This window comes from Panthera leo, chromosome D1 (genome assembly GCF_018350215.1).
Source record: "Panthera leo isolate Ple1 chromosome D1, P.leo_Ple1_pat1.1, whole genome shotgun sequence".
NCBI lineage: Eukaryota > Metazoa > Chordata > Mammalia > Carnivora > Felidae > Panthera > Panthera leo.
The window spans coordinates 112966095-112980286 of NC_056688.1; the positions used below are offsets into that span (position 1 = coordinate 112966095).

At 64.7% G+C, this 14192-nt stretch overlaps 1 protein-coding gene across 3 annotated transcripts in view; it reads left to right on the forward strand.

Moving 5' to 3' along the window:
• CARS1 (cysteinyl-tRNA synthetase 1) overlaps window positions 1–14192 on the forward strand; it is a 44510-nt gene that overhangs the window by 2999 nt on the left and 27319 nt on the right. For 2 of the 3 annotated variants that reach the window (XM_042904489.1, XM_042904492.1), the window contains exons 2-7: window positions 5197–5445; window positions 9474–9565; window positions 10221–10309; window positions 10776–10872; window positions 11283–11381; window positions 12248–12397. In XM_042904489.1, the coding sequence (XP_042760423.1) occupies window positions 5197–5445; window positions 9474–9565; window positions 10221–10309; window positions 10776–10872; window positions 11283–11381; window positions 12248–12397 (776 nt within the window). The remainder of the gene's footprint in view (window positions 1–5196; window positions 5446–9473; window positions 9566–10220; window positions 10310–10775; window positions 10873–11282; window positions 11382–12247; window positions 12398–14192) is intronic. The other variant, XM_042904490.1, reaches the window with a different exon arrangement.

The following is a 14192-nucleotide window of genomic DNA, read 5'->3' on the forward strand; positions in this document are numbered from 1 at the left end:
TTGCTCGGCACCGCGGGGCCCCGGAGCCCTGAATGCGAGCAAGGGCGAGCCATCCGGCAGAGGGCTGGGTGACAGCAGTGAAGGGTGAGCCCCTTCTGCTGAGGCGGGTCAGCGCCAGGGTGGGCTGGAACCGAGGATCTCACAGCCTCTGCGGGACGTGGAAATCCCCCCCCTCCCCCCACCACCGGTCACTTCCCAGAGCGTGTGCTGCCTGGTGGCCCAAGCACTGCCAGCTTGTTCAGAGCACGGGCTCCGCGACTCTCCAGGCTGCAGACCTCGGCGCGCCCTTCTCTGCCAGCCATCCGCCGGGCGAGACGGCATGTGGGGACCCCAGGGGTGGCTCCACACGGAAGCAGTGGCAGCAAGCTGTGGGCTGGTAGGCCAGGAGAGCCTGGAGGTGGAGGACGGGAGGCCGGTGAGCCCCTGACACTCTGGTCCTGAGGACGATGGAGGCTGAGCCCAGAGGAAGAATGAGGAGTGAGTGTCCTGGCAGAGGGCACAGCTTTCCCGAAAGTTTCTGAGGCCAGTGGGCGGAGGAGGGCCGGGAGATGGGCCGCAGGGCCTTGGGCATGCCTTTGGAATTCAGGTCTTACCCTGAGGCTTGGGAAAGATCATCTGCCCCTCCCCCACGTGGAGGTGGGGCAGGAGGACAGTGGGGGCCGTGGCCGTACTGGCCTGAGAGGTAGGCAGGGCTGGGGGACAGGGCTGGCGCTGGGCGTGGGTGGTGTGGGGCTGAGAGCAGAGCACCCAGGCTTTAGCCCAGTAGGGGATGGTGGCCGTGCCCTGGGCTCTGGGACTGGGTGGTGGGGAGCACGGTGCACACGCCTCTCTGCTCCCCGACATTGGAATCACGTGGAGAAGGGATGCGTTTGGGAAGCCTTGTCCAGGCCCCTTTCTGAGGGCTGCTTGGGCAGCTGAGCATCCCGGAGGGAGACGGAGTGGAGGGGACCCAGGAGGAGGGGCGCTGCAGGCAGGCAACCCGGGAGCCAGCAGAGGGTTTGCAGAGAGGGCGTGATTTGTAGGGCAGTTGTGGGGGGGGGGGGTGTGTGTGGAGGAGGGGTGCTGACGCCTGAGCCCAGGCTCATCTTGGAAACAGAAACAGACCTGGTCTGGGAGCTTATGAGGAAGGCAGAGGGGTCCGCACTTCCGCAAGCTGTTGGGGGGGGGGTGTCTTCTATGCACACTGAGGTCTGCAGGCCCTGGGGCAGTGGGCTGCCAGCCCAGCCCACCCCCCAGGTTCTGATTCTGCGGGTCTCCGGTGGGCGGGCCGGGCAGGTACCCTTCCCACAGCTCATGGGAGGAGCTGGGCCACACCAGAGCGGAGGAGGAGGAAGGTGAGGCAGGTTTAAATCCGATAGCAGGAGCTGGGGAGAGGGGGAGAGGCAGGGAGAGGGAGAGGGAGAGGCGGAGAAGGGGCGAGGCCGTGTCGGGAATGCAGCTCATTCCCTGTGGTGTTTGCTTTACTACCTGTGCCGAGGGATTACCTGGTTTTCTTGTTTGTGTGGTCTCGGGAAATGTCTTAGGAAGACTTCAGCCTTCTAAATTGGAAAAAGCGGATGAGAGATCCGTCTAAACCGCATGGCAACATAGTGACGTTGTCACGAACAGTAGGGGTCCCTCCCGCGGCGTGTTTCTGGGCGGAACCGCAACCTGACCTGGTGGCGGGCGTCCCCTCCACACGGTCACCGCCGTGAGGTCCGTCACCGCAGGTGCGCCTCCAGCCCGGGAGCCTTCTCGTCTGATCTCAGCATCGGGGCCGATAGCCAGACCGCCAGACTGATAGCCGCTCTGGCCCTCGTCCGTGGCCGCTTCAAAGCTGACCTGTGTTTTGCTTGTTTCCTCAAGACAAACTCGGATGCAGCCGCCACAGTTACCGCGGTGCCCGTGCGCCCCTGCGGCCCGGAAGCCCCGCATCCCACTGTGCCGCCCCGGTCCCCCAAGGTCCTTGCCCCGTGGCGGCCACGCCGCTCCGGAGGGTAGACTTGAAGCGCCCGTGTAGCGTCTGGGGAAGCTCCTTCGGGAGCCGTCGTGATAGCCACTCCGGGGCGATGGTGATGGCAGTGGCCGCAGACCGACTGGGGGCTGGCTGTGTGCCAGGCTGCGTTTCGAACATTGACAAGCGTGATTTCACTAACACTCAGCAGCTTTACGAGGCGGGTGCTGTTCCGCGCCTGTCGAGCCTGGCCCGGCCCCCGCCCCGCCGCGAGTTCGAGAGCTCCCGGACTCCCTGGCCGGGCGCTTTACGGCCAGCCCAGCGGATAGGACACTTGACCTGTTTTTCTCATGTTAAGAACAGTATGTGCTTATTGGAGGAAATGTGGAGAAACCCACTGATCAGGGTCCCCTGCCTCGGTGTTTGGCGGGAACCTGGGTGATCTTTGGGGGGAGGGTGGCTGTGGCAGTGGGGCCGCTCCCCGAGAGCCCGCGGGCCGGGTCCTCAGAGCCAGCTGCCCAGGTGGAGGAGGGAGCGCAGGGGCGTCTTCAGTGTCGGGGGGGGGGGCACCCTCTGTGTCTCTTTGCTTTGGCAACTCCGGGAGCTGACGCGGAAATGCTCGTGCTCCTCGTGGGTCCGGAGTGAGCGGAAGCCGCGCGCCCTGTAGGTGTGCACCTCTGGGAGCGAGCCCTTCGGGGTTAAAAGCAGCCTTAGGCTCCGCCCATGGGAATGTGCTGGGGGCGGGAGGGGGGGGGGGCTGCGTCCGGGAGAGGCCTGCCAGGCCCTGAAACAGCGGCGACCCCCGGCACGTCGCAGGGAGCGCTGCAGTGCGAGCGTGTGTTCCGCCGCTGGCTCCCCATTCGCTCAGCACCTGTGTTGAGTATCTAGAATGTTCCAGGCTCCGTTCGGTATGTGCGGAGTGATTAAAGGGGGGTGTGGGGCAGACGGAAAGAAAGGAGTGGCGGGTTACACGTAAGCGTAAGGAGAGAAAGCGGAAACGAGGTCGGGGCTCCGGTCGGCGGGCAGTCATTTGGAGCGACATCCAGGGAGAGCCGACGGAAAGATGACAGCCAGACAGCAGGGCCCCAGGAACGGCGGAGCCTGGCCACGTCTGGGGGAGCATTCCAGGCTCTTGTGGAGTGAGCAGGGCCTCATGGGGCTGGACAGGGTGTGCGGGGTGGGGGCGGGAACTGAAGTCAGAGGCCCGAGGGACCCGTGCGAGGTGGGGTGGTTGGGAGGAGGGGGGTGGGGGATGTGATGTGATCTTGCACTTCTCAGCAGGCCACGCTGGCCACTGCGTTGGGCGACGCCAGGCCGCCCGTGGGGGAGCCTGCTGCACGGAGATTCGGGTACGGGGTAGGCTGGGTCCCCGCGTGGGAGCCACGGGGGGAAGGACTGCATTTCAGGTACATTTGCAGGCGGAGTCCCAGACTGCCCGGTGGCTTGGCGGTAGGCGTTCCTGAGTGTGACTGGTAAGGGGGCAGGACTCCAGCTGAGAGGGAAGGGTGGCCCCTTGTGGCCGCGTGGAGTGGGTGGCCATTCCGTCCGGTTGGCAGAGCCGAGCCCTCCTGGGGGTGCGCTGGGGAAGGAAGCAGGTGGGCTTTCGGGAAAGCCTGCGTTTTTAAGCACAGCGTTCATGTGAGAGCTCGAGGACTTTTCGCCTCGCCGTCCACCCCTTTCCTGTGGGTGGAGAACTCGGGGTTCAGGACATCCGTGAGAAGTGGGCCTTGTTAGGCGCTCCAGCAGCTGGGAAGCGGTGCGGGCCTCCCTCCTTCGGTGGGTCCATCCCACCCCCTCCTCGCTGCCTGCTGATGGCTGGACCTACACGACGGTCCTCGCGTGGCGGAAGCAAGTGGGGCCAGGCATTGGGCCAGGCGGGTAAGCAGGGATGGGAGAGACGAGGGTCAGAGAGGCGGGAGCGTGGCCGTGTAGGGGAGCGTTGCCTCGCTGCCTGCAGCTGTCCTTGCTGTGGGTCCCGCACAGTGACCCAGTGACCTTGTAGTGTTGGGCAGCTGGCCCGGAAGGACAGCTATGCCAAGAGGGAGAGGGGTGGGCTCATACTTTCCCGCTCTGAGTGGGTCCCAGGCCGAGAGGGTGTCTGTAGAAGCAAATGAGCCCTGGTCCTTTTTCCACGGTTCCCTCAGAAAATTAAGGTAAAACATCTGGGGTGATCAGGGCTTAGACGCAGCTCAGACCTATGGGCGGGGGTACCAGGCTCCTTCCTGTGGCCAGAGGGCCTGTAGCTTAGTGCCACCAGCCTGGCCCCTGCCTCCCTGTTTTGGGGCGGGGCTGGGTCTGTGCCCCTCCTGCTCAGGCTTGGGGCTCCTCCTGACCCTGAGCCCCCCACGCCAGGGATAGACACAGCCGGACGTTAGTTAGGGTGGTAAGGACAGGTTTTGCCCCGTGACTGATACCGGGAGAAGTGACAGGTGACAGAGCCCTGGGGACAAAGAAGGGGGTGGGAGGGTGAGCAGAACTCAGTATTGTGGAGGAGGCGAAGAATCCCCAAGGGTCGTGAGTGTCACAGGCCGCTATGGCCAGCTGCGTCTGCTGGCTGGTGGTGACTGAAGTCCGGGATCTGTCCTCCCACAGAGACTGGAGGCGGGGCCCGTCCTTCCCGACGATGCCGTTTGAGAGGAGTGGCCTTCTGGCCTTCGGGTGGTTGCGAGTCACTTCTGGGTTGTAGGACATAAACACCCGAGTGCTGCTCCTTTCAGGAATCGCTCTAAGGGAGGGCAGACGGAGCCTGCCGTCAGGTTTGGCATCTCGGGGGGCTGTGGTCCTCCCAGAAACGAGGCCTCCAGCTGCCGGAGACCATGCCAGTGCAGGGGCGCGGCCCAGGCTTTCTGCGTCCTGGCCCGCTCGGTGCCCACCGAGACCGGGTGTGCTCAGCCCCCCGCTGCGCCCGGATAGCAGGTGCGCTGCAGAGAAGGGGCTGTGTGTGTGTTCAGTCGTTTTTTTCTTTAGTTGAGGTAAAATTCACCATTGAAATCGTATCGAAAGGGCACAATTCCGTGGCCTTTAGTGCATTTACAATGCCATGCAAGCAGCACCCTTATCCATTTCCGGAACATTCCCATCCCCGCAAGTGGGAACCCCACCAGCCACCCCCAGTTCCCGCTCGCCAGCCCCGGGAAACCGCTGTCTGCTTCTGCCGTTCCATGGCCGGGAAAGGGTTGACGGGCAGGAGCCTCGTGTCTTTCTGGACTCGCGCCCGAGGCCCCCGTCCCCCTGACTGATGCCCTGTGCCTGTGTCTTTGCAGCTCCCGCCTACAGGTCCATCCTGAGCATTAGTGACGAGGCAGCCAGGGTGCAGGCCCTGAACGAGCACCTCAGCACGCGTAGCTATGTCCAGGGGTACTCACTGTCCCAGGCAGACGTGGACGTGTTCAGGCAGCTCTCGGCCCCTCCCGCCGACACGCGCCTCTTCCACGTGGCTCGGTGGTTCAGGCACATGGAAGCGATCCTGGGTGGCGCCTGCGGCAGAGGCGAGCCCTTTGGGCGCCAAGCAAGTGAGTAGCAGAGTCCCCAGCCGCGAGCACGCCTTCCGTCGGGGGCCGCCTGCGAGGTCGGGGCCCCAGAGAAGTGTGGCGCAGGTTGGCCGCAGGGCTGGCTCCCCGCACCCCACGCAAGCACGCGGCCTGGCGGGCGCCCCGGCGCCCCGAGTGGGGGTTAGGACGCGCTGCGCTGAGGAGGCGGCCCTGGCCGACCGGGACCCCCGCGGTCGCCGTGGCGGCCCATGGTCACGGCGCGGAGCCGCCACGAGAGCGAGCTCCCTGGGCCGGGGGGCGGGGGGGGCGCTCAGGCTGCAGCCTGGCCTCTAAAGCCAGCTCCTTGCTCGGCTCACGTTTGACGTGCTGCTGCTGCTTTATTCTTTGCGTGCCTTGCGGGCTGTGTGTGTCCAGCGGATTCGGAACGGCCGAATCCTGAAATGATACCAGTTGGCACTGGGCCATTTGAAAAGCAGAAGAAAGTCGTTTCTCAGCCTTGAGCTAAAGTCCGCCACCTGGCTTTAGCTCCAGCCTGTGAGTGCCGGTGCATCTGTGACCGTGTGATGCTGGTTGTTTAGGGATACTTCTGGAAAGTCTTAGGGGCTCGGGCCCTGCGTGGTTTCTCTTCTGCGATGAACCCCAGGGTTCATCTGCCCCATAATCGCCCGATGCCCTCGAGCCGCTTGGCCACCACCCCCTGTGGCTTGGGGCTCTCCTGCTGCTTTGTGGGAGGGATGGGCCGGCCGCATGCTGTCCCTGGTGGCCCTGCCAGGCCGGGCAGCCTCCCGGGGGCTTTTCCAGGTCTTCAGGTGAAGCATTTGGAGCGTCGCCCTGTCCTGGTCTGCGCTGGGTCCCCTGCGGCAGGGGGCGGCGGTGGGGGTGTCGTCCGTCCTAGAGAATGGCGTGATGTGGGGTCCTCGACGATCCTGCAGCAAACGCCCCGTCCCCAGCATAGGGTGGGTGCTTCGTGTGTACGTCGTCTCCTCCCTGTGCGTCTGGCACGGTGCCCCGGGTGAGGTCAGTGGCGTCCGCTGTGTCCCCTCCGATTCTCAGGTGTCGGGTTGTCCCCTGGGTCCCAGCTCCCAAGACAGAGCCTGCCAGAGTGGCGGTCAGGCAGGGTCCGGGGCCCCCAGCCTTGGCAGTGGCCTGGCTCGCGCTCCATCGGGGACCTTGTTGAAAGAAAGGTGCGGACGCGTGTCACCACGGACATCGTGACGTAAAGATGGGCGCCTGCCCCTGCAAACAGCTTTCAATCCGCACAGAGGAAGGCCGCGCGAGACAGAGTGTCACCCTGAGCATTGACGGGGCTGCTCTAGGCCGGCTCGGAGGTGGTGGGGGCAGGCACCCTGGATGGCACCCATAGCGTTTCCTGCCTCTGCCCCTTCCGAGTTCCGTCGTGTGAGCGCGGCTGGTCCCAGAACCCTTGGAGGCCGCATCCTCTCCCACGTCCCTTGGGGGGGGGGGGGGGGATGTAGCTGAGCACTGCGGCCCCCCTCGCTGCCACCAGAATTGAGCACTGCTCCGTCCCTGAGGGCTCTGGAGCCCTGTCCTGGGCGTGTGGTCCCTCGATCCCCGGCCCCCGTCCACATTCCCTCCAAGTCTGTTCTGCCAGCGACCGTGACCTGGCTTGTCACTCCTCCTCCTGCCACTAGCCGCATTCTGTCCTGGTGACTTTCGCGGGCCGTCCGTGTCCCTCCCCGGGGCTGTGGGCCTCAACACCCTGAGTACCCACGGAGGCTGGGGCACTGGCGGCCCGACCTCCATTCTTTCTACCTCCTCCTGGCCCCGTCAGCCTCCTCTCCTGGGCTCCGGCACAGGGGGACCGCTCCGCTCGGGGCCTCACCTGCTGTGTCCCCGAGTCTGGAGGGCTCCGCACCCAGCGTGGGACCTTGCCCCTCCTCCCAGGTCCCCCGGGCAGGACCCTCAGGGTGGGCTGGGCGCTGAGGAAGGCCCCATGGCTTTGGGAGCATCACAGTGCAGCTCGGCACCCATGCGCCCGCCCCTGTGCCCCGGGGAAGGGGAATGAGCACAGTGCGGGGGGCCTGGCCGGCCCTGCTGGGGTGCTCTGGAGACCTCCCTCGAGCCTTCTTCAGTGCGTCTCGTAGCGGAGTGTGGTTCTGTCGGGTCCGAATTTGTCCGCACAGCAGCCCCGTGCCCAGGACAGGGCCTGGAGGGGACTGGGTGTGTGTTGGATGAACGAACGCGTGTTCGTTTGGACGGAAGCCAAATGAGAAGTTAATGCCCAGGGAGGCCCCTGCTGTGGCCGAGAGCTGTGTAGAGCGCAGGGAGACACGGCTTGGCGTGGTCAGGTTGTGGAGCGCCGTGGAGGCGGGCCGCTGGTGCTAAGTGAGCCGGGTTGATGCAGGGGGAATGCTGGTGGAGAGTTTTCCATATTAAATCAAGGGCCCTTGTGTGACGTCTTCCAATTTTCCCCTTATGCAAGTTCCCATTTGTAAAATGCCGGATTTCCTTGACCCCGCCACCCCGTGTGACAGAAGTGGCCCTTCAGGCCGTGGCCAGTCTCCGTGGACTCCACCTTCGGCTGTGTCCTCAGATGGTTCGTGGTCTCGGAAGTGCCTCCGGTGCTGCGAACCCCGAGGCCGCCTGCTTAGCAGTGCGAGCGAGCACTGCTGGGTCCCTGGGTCACATCGGTGTGTGTGACAGCTCTGGCCGGTGTCCCCAGTCACCCCGGATGGCAGTGTTGACTCTGTTTCAGGAGCTGGGGGGTCCGAGTGAGGGAGGAGATTAATGGCATCATACACAGCAGGTTGAGTGTCCTTCAGTCACGGACTGAGAGTTTCCTTCGAGGGTGTTTGCTGCCTTTAAAATGAACCTGTAAGACACATACCCGACCTTAACATAAGCCTCGCTGTTTCATTAAGGGTGTGGGCCTCCCCACGCACGAGAATCCGTGGCCACCTCGGTTTGCTGGCAGTTACCCAGAACAAGGAACCCCCGTGGGGCCCTGTCTCCTTCCTCCCGGTTGCCTGCTTCCCTCCCCGCGTGCACACGTGCACACACACAGGCGGCCGCCTTCTTCCTCCTCTCTCCTCTGCCTGTCAGTTAAGTCAGCCTCCGTGTAGCCGATGCGACACGTTGGGCAAATGGCCGTGCCCAGGACTGACTTCTCCATGGGGCCCATCCTGTGCACCGTGAGTGGGCACCAAGCTGGCCCCGTGGGCGAGGCACCAAGCTGGCCCCGTGGGCGAGGGCCGGGGCGCACAGCTGGCTCGTAGCGCAGGGTGCCAGGTGCCCACGACGGAGCCGCACCCCTTCGGGCTCTCAGGGCGCAGGCTGCGTAAGTGCTGCCTCGTGTCCGGCCGGAAGCCCGGGCCTGGGACACGTGGAGCAGTGGGGGCAGCCCCCGAGACCGTGCTGAGGCGGGGACGGGTCGTGGAGGGCAAGCGAGGGGACAGAGCCGCCCCACGCTGCTTCCAGAGCCGGTCAGGCACCAGTGAGGAGCTCCCAGCCGCACGAGTTTGCTCCAGGGTCGAGTCAGGGGACACCTTGCCTGTGGTGGGGAGTGGGCCCCAGAATTGAGGGGGAGCCGGCCACTCGTTTGCCCCCGTCTGACAGAGACGGGGCTGGGGCTGGAGGCCGTCCTCTCTGAGTTTCTGCCCCGGCCGGTCCTGTGCTGCCCCGGGAAGTGGCCCATGTCCCTCGAACCCGGGGGGAGGGCAGGGCACCCCCAGTTACATGCTGCATTAGAGCCCAGCAGCGCGGGGCCCGAGCCCCCTCCTGACCCGCGAGCGGTGGCCGCCGCTGCTGTGCACGGACGTGAACGGGGGGCACGGGTGTGAGGCCCGGCGGGAGCTGGCGGGCGTGAGCACGCCTCGGGGGCCTCCCCAGGCCGTGTTCCCGCTCGTAGCGCAGAATGTGAGCCACGTGGAGAAGGGGTCACGTTGCACCCGGGCGATGCCGGCAGATCCGCTCGTTCGGCCCCTCTGGCGGTTCATGGAGAGCAACCCGGTGTTTGCGTCGGGACAGCCAGGTGGTGGCTGCGGTGTGACGTGCGCTTCCGTGACTCTGCACGCTTTCTGCCTTCGCAGGTAAAGGCCGGCGGGGGCAGCCTCAGTGGTCTCCTCCAGCGGGGTCTCCGCCGTGCAAGCTCCGCCTTTACAACAGCCTCACCCGGAGCAAGGTCAGGAGGGGCCCCGCGGGAGGGGTGCGGGGAGGGCCGGCCCCGGGAGCCCACGTGCCCTCGTGGAGCCCACGACTGGCGCTGCTGCGTCGGGCTCTGCCACCGGGCAGCTCCTCGCCCCGCATTCTCCGTGCGGCCCGAGGACAGCTGTCCTCGAGGGGAGGGCCGCCTGCTGGCCCTGCAGCGCCCTGACCACTCCCCCGGCCGCCCAGGCGTAGACGCCCGCGGTCACTCGGAGCCACGCCGAGTGCTGGCCTGCCTTCAGAGGGGACACGTGGCGGCGGCAGGCGCCCCAGTGCCAGCCAAGCCGACGGGCAGAGCGGCGGGCCCGGTGGGCGTTGCCGGGTGCCGACCGGGTTTCGAGGAGGCGGGATCGGATCCCAGTCGAGTGGGGTTTGCTTGGTTGCGGCCACGGCGGGTTAGAATTTTGTCCGTGAGCGCGCTGGCACGCGGGGACACGGGGTCTCGGGGGTTCCAGCCGGAGTAACGGAGCTCTCCCGTCCCTGACGCCTATGGCCTTTGTCAGTAAGACAGACTTGTCCTTGCTGAATTTGTTGTAAACAAACCCCGGCGTCCTCTCTGACGCTGGCTGGGGTGACCCTGCGCGGTGCCTCTTACACATCGACGACGGTCGTCCCTTCGTGTTTTACCAAAGGACGTGTTTATACCTCAAAACGGGAAGAAGGTGACGTGGTACTGCTGCGGGCCTACCGTCTACGACGCGTCTCACATGGGGCACGCCAGGTGGGACCCGCTGCGGGCGTCCGGCACGGGCAGGGGTGGGTGGCCGGGCGGGACCCGCTGCGGGCGCCTGGAGGTGTGGGCCCTGCGGAGGCATCTCTGCCCTCTATAGGGCAGAGATCTCTGCTCTGCTATAGGGACCCGAGATTCGAGAGGAAAATCAACCCCGAGCCTTTCTTATTTCTAAGATAAAATTTTCATTCTGTAAGTAACCCACATCCGTGATAGGAAAGTTGGGGGATGCGGACAGGTGACAGGAATCCTGCCCGGCAGCCGTGTGGCGGGCGTCCCGGCTGCGTGTAGACATCTGGTCCCGCGGCTCTGGCGGCAGGCTGGGGCCCCCACGGCGGTCACGGGCCCTGAGCAGGGTGGTGGTGCCATGGGAGCCTTCCCCCGTGGTTGCTCTCGTGGCCGTGGCCCTGGGGGGGTGCGTGGCGGGCCGCGGGAAAGGTCTGTCCGTGTGCTCTAGGTCCTACATTTCCTTCGACATCCTGAGGAGAGTGCTGCGGGACTACTTCGGGTTCGACGTGTTCTACTGCATGAACATCACGGACATCGACGACAAGGTGGGGCTCTCACCAGGCCGTTTTCGGAACGGCGGGGGTGGGAAGGAGGAAGTGACGTCGGTGAGTAGAACACGGTGGGCCTCGGCCCCGTACACATCCAGTTAGCGTCGCGGTTTGTACGAACGACGTCCGTCTTCAGATGCGAAGATGCCGCGAGAACCTGAACGACCGGGACCCGGCTGATAAGATGTCAGCCCGAGGTACTTCGTGGCAACGAGACTTCGGGTGGCACGCGATTTTGCGTGCAGCGATGGGGCGGCGGGGGGAGGGCAGCCAATTTCCTGAAGATCAGAAAGGTCGCGGGAGGAGGGCGGTGTTCCCCGGCCGCCTGGCGGGGCTCAGAGTCTGCCGGCTTGCAGGGACAAGGGCGCGCTTTGGACGTGACCCCGGTTTCCCTTTCATCTCTCCAGATCATCAAGAGGGCCCGGCAGAACTACTTGTTTGAGCAGTACCGGGGGAAGCAGCCGCGGGCGGCCCAGCTCCTGGAGGATGTTCATGCCGCCCTGAAGGTGGGCCCCCGTCTGTCTGTTCCTTGACTCCTGACCGTCCCTGGCGTGGGGCCTTAGTTGTCCTCAATGAAAGCTAGCGCCATCCGGGCACCGGAGCTCTGGGTCATGTGGTCCCCTGGCCTGTGGGAAAAGTCGCCAGGAAAGACACACTTGGACGGGGCGTGGAGTAGGGGGCTGTGCCTGCCGCTCACGGGAGAATGTCAGAGTTTGTCACGGTGGCAGTAAAGTATGCTTGCCCGTACGATGTCCCTAACGCTCCTGTGTCTTCTGTGCTGAGATCACAGCCACATCTGATGATTCTGAGTGTGCGACGCGGAAGCCGTCCAAGCCCCTTTCGTTGGGGGCACTGGAAATTTTCAGAATTATTGGCAGAAATTCTTTCCAATTTAATATTTTGAGTAACGGTATCACAAAGTATGGTGCTAACAGGGTAAGCCTAGAATAAGTCGTTTTATTCTCTTTAAGAGTGATTAGTATTTTAGTGACCGCAGCAGTGATCAGCGCTTACGTGCATCATCTCTAGAAGAGAAAGTGGGAATGAAATTAGAGCTTAGTGTCTTAGGCTGACACGGGGCAGGCCCGCCAGGACTTCGCGCCTTTGCGAGGCTCAGTAGTCCCCAGGTGACACCTGAGTGGCCCCGAGCACAGGCGTTTTAACATCAGAGAAACAGGCCGGGGCGGGGCGCGAGGAGCAGGGTGTCGGGCCGGGCCTGTCCACTGCCGGACTTGCCCCTCCTTCGGGGAAGCTAGGACCACGCCCTGGGGACACTTGCAGGGCAGGGGGAGGGACCCTCCTCTCCGGTGAGGCGCCCCCGTGGGCGCGCAGGGGCAGCCTCTGACGGCCCTGCCCTCCCCTGTGCTTGCAGCCGTTTTCAGTCAAGTTAAATGAGACCACGGACCCGGACAGAAAGCAAATGCTGGAGCGCATTCAGCGCGCGGTGGAGCTGGCCGCAGAGCCCCTGGAGAGAGCCGTGCGGGGCGGCCTCCCGGCAGAGGAGGCCGCCCGCTGCGCAGAGGTGAGGTCTCCAGCATGTCCCGCACACCCTGCCCCGAGGTGGCTCGCTGCTCCCGGGTTCCAGCCTGTGCCTCTGCGCGCGGCACCTGGGCCCGGCCACCCCGGGGCCGAGCAGGCCTCCCCTCACCCCACGCCAGCGTCCTCGCGGGCGGGGGCGGCGCATCGGAGCATGTGCGGAGATGGTTCCAGGGGTTTCTGGTGGCCTCCCCCGTGTTTCTCGGCGGCACCTGCAGAGAGCAGAGTGAGGCTGGACTTGAACTGGGCTGTGGGGCCCTGTGTGGGTTCCCCGCCGGCCCCGGGGCCTCCCGGGCAGGCTCCTCCGCCCCCTGGACGGGGTGAGGGCACTGCACTGGGGCCCTGGAGGCTGTCACTGCCCTGGCCCGTCTCCTGCACGCTGGCGCCCCCTGCTGGCTGCCCTCTCCAGCGCTCGGTGGGACGACTGACAAGGCCATGCCTCCCTGGAGTGGGGGGGGGGGGGGGGGGGGGGGGGGAGGCAGCTCAGGCTTTACTTTCACTTTCACATTCTCCCGTGGTTCAGATGGCCGGCGTGGCCTCCTGCCGAGCTTAATGAGACAGAGCCTGATGCACACAGGCCTGCGGACCAGCGTTTTTGCCCCGCATCGTAGCTGGCCTTCCTTCGGTGGGCCTCCTGCCTCTGCTGTTTCTCCCTCTCCTGGGACGCCAGTCACGTTTCCTGGTTATGGCAGTGTGACTGGGAATTTTTTCCTTGATTATTCCACCGATACCCTTTTCTTCGAAGAGTACGATAACACAGACGTGACGTAAACCACTTACAGGTGCACAGCTCAGGGGCGCTAAGCACGTTCACGCTGTTGTGCAGCTGTCCCCACCCTCTGCGTCCAGAACTTTCCGTCTTCCCAAACAGAAACTCTGTCCCTGTGAAACACGGGCCCCCTTTTGTCCGTGATGAGTAACGCAGCTGTGAATAGCTCTGTGCAAATATCCCGCCTCGTTCCTTCGCGTGGACACTTCCGGAGCGGAAGTCTGGACTGTTTGGCAGCTAGATTTCAGGGTTCCAAGAGTCCGCCACACCGGTTTCCACAGCAGCATCCAGACCGCGGTTTCTGACCGTTCCCACCAACACTTGTGATTTCCGTCCTTCTGACGGTAGCCTTCCTGATGAGTGGGGGCCGTGGCCCGTGGGGCGCTGGGTTCGCACTTCTCTGAGCACCGGTGAGGCTGACCGGCTGACCCTGAGCTGGGAGTCCTTTTCTGTCTGTGGACGCACATTTGCAAGAGTTTCTTTAGGCTGTTCGTCTGGGGTGGAGGTGCCGGGCTGTCGGGCCGTGTGTCTGCCTAACCGTCGGGTCCCCAACACCGGCCACGCGTCTGGTGATTCTCCGGAAGGACGCGCGGGACTCGGCGTAGACTTGTCCTCACGTCGAAGGGGTCTCACGGGTCTCACGGGGTTGTGGCTGGAGGCGAGGCTCGGGCCGAGTCTGGAGGAATCCACGCACGGGCCTCCCCGGTTCCCGCAGACACGCGGCTGGCCCTCCCCCACCAGAAAATGCGTGGCCGCCCGCGGGAGATGTTCGTGTGCAGAGAGCCCATCGGACCCTCCGTGCCCGAGGCTTCACGGGTGCCGTCCCATCCACCCGGCACCCAGCACGGCTTCCCCCGACCGCGGCTCCCACCCACCGAGTCTCCGACTCAAGAAACGAGCAGGTTTATGTTTTGCGTCAGCCACACTGTTCGCTCGATGACACAGAGTGGTCCCGGTGTGCCCGCCTCTCCGTGCAGGGACGTTTTCCTGCAGACTCAGCCGGGGCCGCCCT